We start from the raw sequence: 11192 nt of genomic DNA on the forward strand, positions 1-11192 counted from the left end.
CAATGGGTATGTAGAAGTAGATGTGCTGAGCACGTGAATGAACGTGTGAATGGATGACATGGGCACGGAGGGGGAAATGGAGCTACCTGCAATACCTAGACGGGAAGGGATTGCGAGCAGATGAACGGGGAGGTTTAAGAGGGGGTATGGTGACACGGAAATGGGAGTGATCATGACAAGCTTGTACTGCGAATGAAAATGAATAGATCGCATCTAATAAATAATTAACAAGAAAAGAGATTAATATTTCTTTTTGTTTATATAAAGAATAGATTAGTTAATAAATAACAAATCAATATACAAGAAGAGAAGGGAAAAAAGGGAAAAAAAGGAAGAAAAAAAAAAACAAAAAGAAAAACCTCAAGCCAAGAATCAAAAGGTGAAAATGAGAAGGCCCGCTAGAAAAAAATTCATATCAATCATCACCGTCTCTGGTCTCTTCTCCAGGTCCATCCCTCCTTCGATCTGGAGTTAGAACCAGAACCAGAACTCGAGGAATTCCGCGAAGGACCATTCCCTAACACCGTCTGAAATTTGATCCACGCACGACTTACACCATTACCAGAGCCAGAACCACTGCGAGAAAACCGCGTCCGGCTCTCGAGTGTCCTCTGACTCCGCATCGACAACATCGATATACCCTTGACATGTTGTTTGCATTTCCGTGCCTTGGCCCGCTCAATACAATCAATCGCCCAGATCATGGTCAATAACAACTCATAGCCTACAGGACGACTCCCTACATCAACATCACCATCACCACGGCCCACCGGAGCGCTGCCAGACGACGAAGCCGCCAACAGGCTGCCAAAATCCAATACCCCACCGCTAGCAACTAGCTGCAAAAATGCCTTGCTCGTCGCATCGCGAAGTGGACGCGCCAAAGCTGGGCTGCACGCTAGAAGGCGGGTGAGGAGGTGGATTCGAAAGACTGGACGGTTCGTTGTCGGAGGCTCCGAGTGTTGTCGTCGATGAGGTTTTGTTGGTGTTGTCGACGTCGTCGAGAAGGTCGAGAGGGTCGGCGTCGAAATCAACCAGAGAATCAAAGGCAAGTGTTGCTGGATCTCCGCTGGAGAAAAGGTCAAAGGGGAGCCCTGTTTCAAGGAGCGAAAGATCTGAGTCAGAGGGATTAGAAGGGTAGAATAGGCGGTGGAAGTCATCATCTGAAAGAGGTGCTGGATGATCGAGAGCACCGCCAGGTTGAAGAGGAGTTGTTGTGGTGGCGCCTGTGGTTGCTGGAGCGGGAGTGGAGAGGTTGAAGTCGCTGTGGCGGGAGTCGAACAGAGGCTTGGAGAGGCTTGGGGAGGTTGCTGTTGCGCCTGGTGAGGAGCTGTCGATGGTTGCCACTCCTCCGACTGACACTGCAGGTCGCACAACATCGCTGCAGGATGTTGTGTCATGTCGGAGGAGTCGATGAGATCGCAGCCCTTCACGCTTGGCGAGTAGGAGGACATGGACGGGGTGGGGAATGGAATTTTGTCGAGGGATGAGATCATTTCGTCCCGTTCCTGTTTGAGGAGGATCGGGGCGAGGGTTGGCGAGGCCAGGCCGGAGACCATGGATTGCGGAGAGGAGCCTCTGGAGGATCGGATTTCGGCGGAGAGCTGGGCGACTTGTTGGCTCAGGCGGTTGTTTTCCGCCTCCATCTGGGCCAGGCGGCGTAGGAGCAGCCCGTTTTGGTGTTCCATCTCGAGCTTCTCGCCCTCGAGTTTCTCGACCTCGAGTCTCTTCCGCTCCCGCGAAGTCTGAGCCGCAGCACGGTTTCTGAGCACGCGCTCAATACGGCGTTGTTCTTTCTCATCTTCAGTCTTGGCTCGTTTTCTACATATTTAACCCCCGTCAGTATTTGGTTTCCATGTAATTTTTTTTGTTTTCGTCAGATAAAAAACGGATGGGAAATATACCTTGGAGGCAGATTAGTCTTGGGGGTGGGCAGTTCCTGACCCCACGACTTTCTCTTCTTGACTGGTTTCTTCTCTTCGGGCTTTGGGGTAGCTGGTTCCGTCTTGACCTGAGCAATGACCTGCTCAGTGGCGAAGGAGAGGGTAGTCTCCGCGGGAGAGACGGTCAACTGGACGGGTTCTGAGCAGGGGGGAGGAGACATGGAGCTCAGACAGGAGAACGGAGTAGCCATGATTTTGGTTGAGTTCTTTTATTTTTTATTTTTTATTTTTTTTTGATGCGGCTTGTGTATGTCCTGTATTGAGTATACCCAGGGAGAGAGAAGAGGCGAAACTGAAGGCGAGTTGAAAGAAGTCGAGGGGAAAGGAGATGGCTAGGGCCAGGGCGGCATTATCACATAGGTTGGAGAGAATCCCACCAAAAAGAGGACAAGTGTCCTGTTCTATTTCTATCTCAGCAGAGTCAGAAGTGAAGATAGTTCGGTGTGGTTGGCCGTGGTGTTGGTTGAGAGCTGAAGTTCGCCGTCGTCGGAGGGGAGGGGAATCCGCGGCTCTTTTAAAGGCCACGCTGGCTCAAACTGCGGAAAGGGGCACCTGCCCAAACAAGCCTAGCGTTGTTTCGCTGGCCGTGGTTGCATCCCAATGCGGTTTAGCGGTGGCGCGGAGCAACGGGGCATTTCGTGCTTGGTGGGGCGCGTACCGGTACCTGGCTCTGGGCTACGAACAAGGTACATTACTATACATGTATACGGAGTAGTCCGTACTGTACTCCCGTACTGGCAGGCATTAATATTATTGGTTCTAGTCTAGTAGTAGTAGTAGTCTGGCACTCCGGGCCCCTGACCCAGGTTACAGCTTGCAACTTACCGCTGTTACCAACTTTACACAGTAAGTAATAGAGTAGTGGAAATGAGTGGTTATGCGTGAGTGGGCTACTAGGGTAGTATGGCTATCTACTCTACTCCGTACTCCGTATGTAATAATGTAAATGGCCCTTTTCTGGTTGTCTTAGGTCTCTCTCTTGTCCTTCAGCCTCACCCCGATCAACCCCCCTCCTCCAGCGTCGATGAATCACCATATATCAATGTCGCCGGATGATCTTTATCCTGCAACACAACGCTGATAGCATGTATACTCCGTATTCGAATATGTAATCGATCGATATCAATAACGATTATAACCCAAGAAAAACGCCAATTCAATGAGGTAGTTCGATTTATGTTACAGAGTACTCCGTACTCCGTACTCCATGTTACATTAATTTGAATATTAGTTTTCCACCATTCAGCAGCAACGTGCATGTACAGGTAGGTACACTACGGTCGCACCTTGGCCATATTAAATATTAAGCCTAATCCAGGGTAGTTATCGTATCCTCAGCGAGGAAAAATAAAAATAAAAAGGCGCCAAACCTTTGGAAAATTTTAAAGCAAAGATGAGAGAGAAATAAAAGACCTTCTTCCATGGATATGCGAGCGAGTAACAAACAACAGGTTATTTTGTCCCCAGGGCTGGGTTAGGAGGTTCAGAGTTCGCACATAATAAATTATTCATGATAGTTACCCCGGCCAGGGGCGGGCAGGCATTCTCTGGGGAGAATTCCAGCGGGGCTGAGGGAAAGCCAAAAGCCGTGTACAGCGTAACATAATCAGGGGCTAATTTATTATTTGCTACTTCTCTTATTAAAGCACTAGTTACCTACCAGAATACTCTGTACTGAGGCAGTGATATCATTTTTAAAACTGATGAATCAGTCAAGGACCAAGAAAGGTGTAGTGAGAAGGGGAGTTTGCTCTTGAAGAACTTCTTCGATATGATCTGGAGAGGTGAGAGTGAGAGTGAAATAGATTTCCTCTTTATTCAATGTCTTCTGCAACTGCTGATGCTATTCTTATCATTCTGAACGTACATGTACAGTAGTACTGCGTACACTGCAGACATACTAAGCATTCAGCAGCAAGAAAAAGCTTGTAGATGCTATTTTTCCAAAGAATAATGAGGAAACAATGAATGAATCATGACAGTGTCTGATATGTATACTTTTTGATCATTTCCAGCATCAGCAGGTCATGAACAGTGGAGTGTCTTTCTACAGTATACCATAGGTTTTCTCATCTTCTTTCTAAAGAAACAAAACCTGGTTTCACTTGTATATGAGTCAGATAGTTTATTAGGTCTGTCTCTCTTTTAGATTTGTCTATATGCATCTGATCTAGATTTACGGAGTACACTTTTCATAGTTGTCTCTCAAAGAAAAGAAAAAAGAAAAAAAAGAAAAAAAAGAAAAAAAGAAAAGACAAAGACATACAAACCAGATTCATCAATGACTTCGACTGATCTGAGCATACTAAGTTATGTACTGTACATACATACAAAAGAGCTTGCAGTGTGGTTGACAACGCATGTAGTCATTGTGCTGGATATTGGCAAACAGAGTGCATCTACGGAAGTACTGTGTACGCAGTATGAGCCATCAAATCCCCCAGCCAATCTTCATTTGTCCCTGTTGAACTTGTGGCAAAAGGAGGCTATGACCATCATGTTTCTATTTTTAACTTATCCCAGGAATACAATACGATTTTTGTGGCTCCTGGTACCAGATATGAGATTGTGCTGCGGCCAAACAACCAAACATCTATGTACTCCGCAATACCAACACGAACTCTCCGGCGCTGCAGATAGAATAACATAACATCACTCACTCCGCCTTCGATAGATACTGTAGATGGATAACCCTCCACCTCCTCTGCCTTCCTTCCCGAAAACCTCTTGTTTCGGACCGGGTTGTCTTTGTTTATTATTTATTGGTCTAAAGAAACTGACTGCTGACATGCTTGATTGGAGGCAGATTCTGTACACACAAGGGTCAGAGCCAACCCTTCGTTTTTTCTTCTGCTATACGGTAGCAAAGCATGGGGGAGGGATGCTATTCCTGTTGCTCAGAGTGGGAGGAAGAGGGAGTGCTTCATTGTCTTGAAGCACGAAGGGGAATTGTCTCGACTAAACCATGCTATGTGCTATGCCATGCAGAGGGTTTGTACTCCGTACTATGTACAAGATGGTAGGCAGGCAAGTGTTGGATGGGGCCATTCATTATCCTCATCAGATGCCTTTCTTTTATATTCTTTTTTGTTATGCTCCTGCCTTTTCCTTGTTTTACAATTTGATGCTGGATCTCTTCTATACAAAGAGCTCATGGGTTCTGTGAGGTCATTGGCTTCCCCCCATCATTGTCTGGTATTTATCATGCATACACATACATGTGTATAGTTCATTGCACAGCAGATAGATATCTTCTTGGTATCCTGTCCATTTCAATCACCTAAATTTTTTTCTGATATTTGCTGTGCCTTCTTTCTTTTCATCTTACTCCCATTTTACTCTCTGGGTCTGTATGAGATCAGCCTTTCAGACTATCAACGGGAAAATAGAAAATAGAATAATAAAAATAAAAATAAAAAATAGAATAAAGAATAAAAAATAGAATAAAAAATATCCCCTCAACGAGTACCCATTTAGGGTACTCCTACACATCAACCATGAATCCCAAACACCCCAAACACCCCACCCACCTCCTAAACACCCTCATGACCCTCTCCGAACGCCTCATGCTCTCCTGCCGCAGCTGGAAGATATACGATATCAACCTCGCAGCCACCTGCGACGATATCCAGCAGGTGCTGTTCTGCCTGCGCTCTTTGGCTAATGTATGGCGAGGAGGGGCGGGAGGAGGAGGAGGAGGAGGTGGTGGTGGTGGTACTGTTGACGGCCAGACTGTGGATGTCATAGACGATAATGTATACCATTGTCAGCGTGCTGTTTATGATTTTGAGACGAGGGTGTTGTCTGTGAGGGCTGGGGTGGGAGAGGAGGATTTAGGATTCCCGGTGTCTATACGGTGGTGTCCATTTGATCGAGTGGCGCATGGCGCGTTGAAATGTGTCATTGATGAGTTGCAGCTGGTTATTTCTGTGGCTGTTGATGTGTTTTTGCTTGCGGGGGGTGGGCGCTCTGATGATCATGGGGATTGTGATGAGTGGTATGAGTGCGATGGAGCTGGTTGCCAACTACCATTGTGGGAGCCGGTCAATCGACGAAATTGCTCTACGGGCTGGGCATCTGTGGACTGGTCAATGGAGAAACAAGACGGTGTTTGGCAATGTGGAGATTACCATCGAGATGTGTTTGATTCCCTCTATTATGAACACGGACAGAGATATCCTTACTCCGACCACCTCCCAGGAAGCCATTGTTCAGCTCACCATCTACAACTACAGCATACAACTCACAGCAGAAGCAGCAACCGAACCGCAAATGGGCCCTGGTGAACAAAGGCTGACATCCCACCCCCACTCCAACACAACACCAAGCGTGCGAGCGATCTCATATCCACCCAGGTAACCGACATCGACGGCTGGCTAGGCAAGGTCACGAACAAGGAGGTCGATTGGGACTATTGGCATGCCATCATCGATGAGTACTATTACCCTGCAGACCACCACCACCACCTCTCACTCCCAATCCCCATATCAGGCTGTGTTTCCAACAGCGGCGATGACGATAGTGATGGTGCTGGTGCTGGTGATGGTGGTAGCGCTAGCACTGCCGCTAGCGACGGCGAATGGCCCAGTACATCCATCATTCGCGAATATCTAGACAGCCCGCCGCGCGATGCCTCTTTTCAAAAGCGGTGTATCGAAACCGGTGACAGGCGGGATGATTGGTGTTTTGATGATATTGGCGAGCTTAGTGGTGGGTTAGGATAGGTGAGGAGGGATGGACATCCAGGTGCGAAGTTGATTGTTTTTGCATTGACAGGATGAGATTTCTATCAATGGCTGGAGAGACAGTTGCTTGGTTGTGGTTGTGTGTCGTTATGGTGCAGGGTTATTGGTATTTGGTTTTCTGGATACACGGTTTTTTTAGGCATAGTATGACTATGACTCTTTGACGAGATATATCGAATGACTCCACGGCATACACGAATATATATATGATATCAAATATCTCTTCCATTTCCCTCCTTCAGGAGCATCCATCCCGTAGTGGCATATGCAATTGAAAACTGCACACATGTATCCTATACAATGGGAATGATGGCATGCAATCGTTTGCCAACATCTTTTGCGAGGTTTAGAGAGGTTTCGTTTGTTGAAACCGATAGAGCTTGAGTGTATATCTTAGAGATGGCTGTAAGCCAGTCAGGATACGGTTGGTTATCGTCACTATGTACTCTGTAATACAGAAAGAATCCTTCTGTAGCTATTTAGTTTCTCGAGCCTCGTGGAAAAGCCTATTGTTCCATCATACAGAAGAGGTATCATGTTCCAGACAGAGGAATGGGGGTTTGCATCGTACCAATGGCCAGCTTTCTGCAGATTCCAAGGAGTTATGAGTTATCACGAACTGTATATCGCCCTTGGATATACCCGAGGCAAAGGTCGGCCGGCCATGGATGAATCTTCGGCGTTTTGATAACTAGGTTTCTGCGACTCAGCTGACCAAGCCGAGCCATTGATGAGGGACTGATACCAGCCATTTCATCCAGCTTGATTTTGAAAAGTGCGCTCGAATCCTGGGGCGAATGGTATGATTATCGTCTGTCCCTTTCTGCCAAATAATGATGCATTCGTCTATCCAGTTAGCTAAGCTAGTCAACGACTCTCTTGTGGCTAATGCAAGTGGAGGAGTTATATGAACGAGTCTTTGGTATATGACTTCCACCACCCCCTCCCCTCCTTTCTTGACAGACAGGATTATTGCGGATGAAGAGAAGCTGCAAAGCTGCATAACCCCGCAATCGAATCGAATCCTGTCTGTCAACCGGGCTCGGTGACCTGCCGTCCGGGAGTTATTATCCACTTTCCAAGGCTGCCTGCCACGCGAGTTTTGATCTTAGGTAGATTATTGTAGTGTACCTGGGCTCGACTCGGTACCAAGTTCACGGTCTATCACAGACCGTCGGACGCCGGACGGGCGCGGTTCTGGAATAAATAAAGAGAAAAGAGTAGCTAAAAGCAAAGGGATTGGATGATGGCTAGGCCATGGTGAAACCCTCTCCCCGCGGTTAGGGGCGGCTTGACTTGGTGTTGCAGGCTACACTGGAGCTTTGATATTGAGCGCTGAGACCGTGCTTTAGTTCTCACGCCGCGTATTATTCTCTTGGGAAGAACGAATCGCAGCAGAATAATGATGATGATAAAGGGATCAATGCGTAGACCATCTTTGTCTCCACGCCTGAGATGGCACAACCGTTAAGGAACATTTCTCCGCAAAGGGGGTCTTCATAGTCGATTCTGAGGGGTATATGTGCGTTGAAACTATGGATAGACAGACAGCCAATTGACCGGGTGGTGCGATATGCTTTACTTTTGACCCCTTTTGTTACCAACCTGCGCAGTTGAACAGATGGCAAGTAGGTGGCCTGAGGTTGAGGTCAAGCAGCTAGTAGCTATTCTGCCGCATTCAATTATTTAACTAAATATTTAAGTTAGTTGAACTAGGCGGTGTGACTGACCCGGGCTGTCAACATTTGGTCATTAACGAACGACGAAGGTGAAAAGGGTGAGCTTGACTTGAAGAGTTTGAGATCGCACTCAACTCAACTTAATTGTTTGACCATTATATGAGTGTTTAATTATTCTCCTTTTACCCATTTGCTCAGCTGTTCGTCCCTCCGGAGAACTATCGCGGCTTGCCAGTGCGACAGGAAGTCTATTTCTTCTATGATAGATGGAGTACAACCCCTGTTGAGTGTATGCCTTGTGGATATTGGTGAATGGGGGTGTATAAGCATATGCCTCGCTGTGAAATTTGCAGGATCGTGAGCTAGCTAGGCGTGCCCCTGAAGCTCCTGAAGCTCTAGAGCTACATCAACTCCATAGGAATAACTACTTGCGAGGACCCTAACAGCGCACGCACCAGGCTGGAGAATGAATTGGTCATGAAAAGTACTCGGGCGGTGCGGATAGTTAGCCATTCGTCACATTTACTCTTTTGCCAAGGGGTTGTTTTACACTCTCCGCGAGGCGATAACTTGTCCGGGATGTTGCTCTTAACCCTGACCAGGCGTTATGGATACTGGAATACATGAACGTGTGCAGCTCTGAACTGCCCGTTTCGTGCCCATGCGGCAAGGGAGTGGATTTCTAGCAGACCTGATTTAATTCGGGAAGCAAGCGGCATGTATGTACATACCTTCTGAGGTACATATGTAGTACTGTACACCAACATTTCAGCCGTTCAGCCCCAGACCTGTTGCAACTATCTCCACGCTCTCTTATGATCCTGTGCCGCTCCGGTATTTTGAACGACCACCTCCTAGTCAATGCTGCGATAGTTCGCTGCTGAATGCCGTATGGACGTCGTGTTAGCCATATTATGGGGCGACGACTGGCGCCTAAGGTCCTTGTCATACATGTTGAGACCGCAACAAATCATCCCTTCATGAACCAATCATCTGGATGTTTCTTAGACGAAAGACGGAGGATTTAATCCTTCCCTGCGATCCGGGAACTCGGCGCCATATTTTACAGTCATAGCTTGCGAAACATAGCTATCCAAGGTAATGTGGATGTGGTCTTTTGCGCGGTCTCCCTTCTCGCTGATTTTCTCCAGGAACTTTTTTATTTTTATTTTACAGAACCAAAATTTGGTTTGATAAGTGAATATACTCTATCATTCAAGCTGGGCACCTAGTATGGAGCTGCAAAATAAACTGGGCTAACACCTTGATGCCCCCTGTCCCTGGTTTATACTGCGGATCAAAGCGAATATTCACGATCTTTCATGGCTCAAACACTCCTTTCCTAAATGTATCCTTCCGCTTCTCAAGTTGAACAATGGCAATGCTCTCCCTCGTTTGTTCAAAATACACACTTCCATATCTCAAAAGTTCCCCAAATGTCCCTGGCTCACAATCGGCGCCGTCCTTGTCATCCCAAAGATATCCTAATCCGGGTGATGGTGATAATTTTTTGGCATGACTGACTTTCTGCATTGAGGAATGTGTGAGCACACGCCACACCGCCTTATACGCAGTTTTGTACTCCTCAGATTCCGGGTCTACGTCTAGACGTGTAGAGAGGGCGTCGAAAGCATTTTGCCCGCGGAAACCAACAATAGTCTCAAGCGCCCAATCCTCCTTGAGAGAATCGAACCAGAGGATATTATCCGCAGCATAATCGGCGCAGCTGAACCCGTCCCCCGCGTCTTCGAGTCTGCACAGGCGCCCCCAGCAAAGAACCTGGGTGATGTACTCCAACACGGTCATTGCGTCAACTGAGAACTCGAACTGGTATCCGTTCTGCGCTGCTGCAGTGAGGTCCAGTTGCGCAGCATATGACAGGAGCGGACTGCTAGCCATTCCCGCGTGAGACGTTCTGTTACCCCAAAGATGAACAAATAGGTCGTGCCATCTCTTGATGAATGGGTCGCCTTTACGGCTAGCCACGAAATGGTTTGCCATCACCCCATCATACATACAGGGCACGGCAACGTTCTTGGGAGAACTGTCGTCTGCAAGCGTAGACCAGCACACTCGATCAAGGTCGAGAACGAGCAGGATCCCTACATCCATAAACACCCCTCCGTGGAGATATAAACATGCGCCGCGCAGAAAGTCCGCGCTATGTGGGCCAGTGTACGGACCGTCCATAGTCCCCTTGGTGAATGCCTCAGGGAGCATGTCTGCCGGTAGGTATTTTAACGCGTAGTTGGGGGAGTCAGGAACGGCATCTAGCACACGAATTGTCCACGATGGACCGCAAAGACGAGACCAGTTTGCCACGTTGCGCTTGCACCAACCGGGCATAGATTGGATCCCTGAATCCCAGAATGCCCAGATATTTTTCTCTGACTCCACCGGCGTAAAGGCGTTGAGAGCCGAGATGATTTCCTCGTCTGTCCGCGCATGACGAGGTTCGACATATTTGAGATCGCCCTGGAACTCAGGAGGAATGGTAAACTGATGAGGAGCCATGTCTCTTGATAGATGATTTTTCTTTGATATCCTTGTTCCCTTTCGTCAAATTTTTCGTGAATTTGGAGTCTGTAAAGTTACTTGCGCCAACCTATCCCTCCTGTATGCTTCCTATCCCATGGTCTCCTATTTATACCAGACTGCGAAAACGGTGCGGTGCCGCTGTCTAGCAAAGGACCCATGAATGTAACCACAGCAACATTTCAAGCTGTTGCGAGGAGAGTCGCATTCCCGAAAACGGACGAGTTAAAATCGTCCAAACCCAAGAGCAGTTGCCAGGATACACCTCGATTCGTGATTCGAGCGCTAAA

General features: G+C 47.6%; 3 protein-coding genes across 3 annotated transcripts; 1 reads left to right on the forward strand and 2 right to left on the reverse strand.

Annotated features, from left to right (window-relative positions):
- Positions 1 to 301: 301 nt before the first annotated feature.
- On the reverse strand, positions 302 to 2437 carry BDCG_09397 (bZIP transcription factor HacA). Its single transcript, XM_045425187.1, has 2 exons — positions 1905 to 2437; positions 302 to 1821 (listed from the first exon to the last, which is right to left on the reverse strand). The coding sequence occupies exons 1-2, from the start codon at positions 2132 to 2134 to the stop codon at positions 423 to 425; spliced, it is 1629 nt and encodes a 542-aa protein (XP_045273739.1). The 5' UTR covers positions 2135 to 2437; the 3' UTR covers positions 302 to 422.
- Positions 2438 to 5440: 3003 nt separating this feature from the next.
- Positions 5441 to 6667, forward strand: BDCG_09398 (uncharacterized protein; the record flags this gene model as incomplete). The annotated part of the gene is made up of 3 exons (XM_045425188.1): positions 5441 to 5940; positions 6144 to 6225; positions 6299 to 6667. The coding sequence occupies 3 exons, from the start codon at positions 5441 to 5443 to the stop codon at positions 6665 to 6667; spliced, it is 951 nt and encodes a 316-aa protein (XP_045273740.1).
- Positions 6668 to 9475: 2808 nt separating this feature from the next.
- BDCG_09400 (capsule polysaccharide biosynthesis protein) lies at positions 9476 to 11178 on the reverse strand. The gene has a single exon (XM_045425189.1). It carries the CDS (start codon positions 10879 to 10881, stop codon positions 9688 to 9690), a length of 1194 nt encoding a protein of 397 aa, XP_045273741.1. The 5' UTR covers positions 10882 to 11178; the 3' UTR covers positions 9476 to 9687.
- Between the last annotated feature and the right edge of the window lie 14 nt (positions 11179 to 11192).

The sequence above is a fragment of the Blastomyces dermatitidis genome (genome assembly GCF_000003525.1).
Source record: "Blastomyces dermatitidis ER-3 genomic scaffold supercont1.15, whole genome shotgun sequence".
Classification (NCBI taxonomy): domain Eukaryota; kingdom Fungi; phylum Ascomycota; class Eurotiomycetes; order Onygenales; family Ajellomycetaceae; genus Blastomyces; species Blastomyces dermatitidis.

What these genes read in the sequence shown, in the direction of transcription:
- BDCG_09397 (XM_045425187.1), bottom strand. Translation starts at nt 2,134, where the DNA reads ATGGCTACTCCGTTCTCCTGTCTGAGCTCCATGTCTCCTCCCCCCTGC. An exon ending in AAGACTAATCTGCCTCCAAG is followed by an intron (nt 1,822 to 1,904) that starts GTATATTTCCCA and finishes TTAAATATGTAG; the next exon opens with AAAACGAGCCAAGACTGAAG.
- BDCG_09400 (XM_045425189.1), bottom strand. Translation starts at nt 10,881, where the DNA reads ATGGCTCCTCATCAGTTTACCATTCCTCCTGAGTTCCAGGGCGATCTC.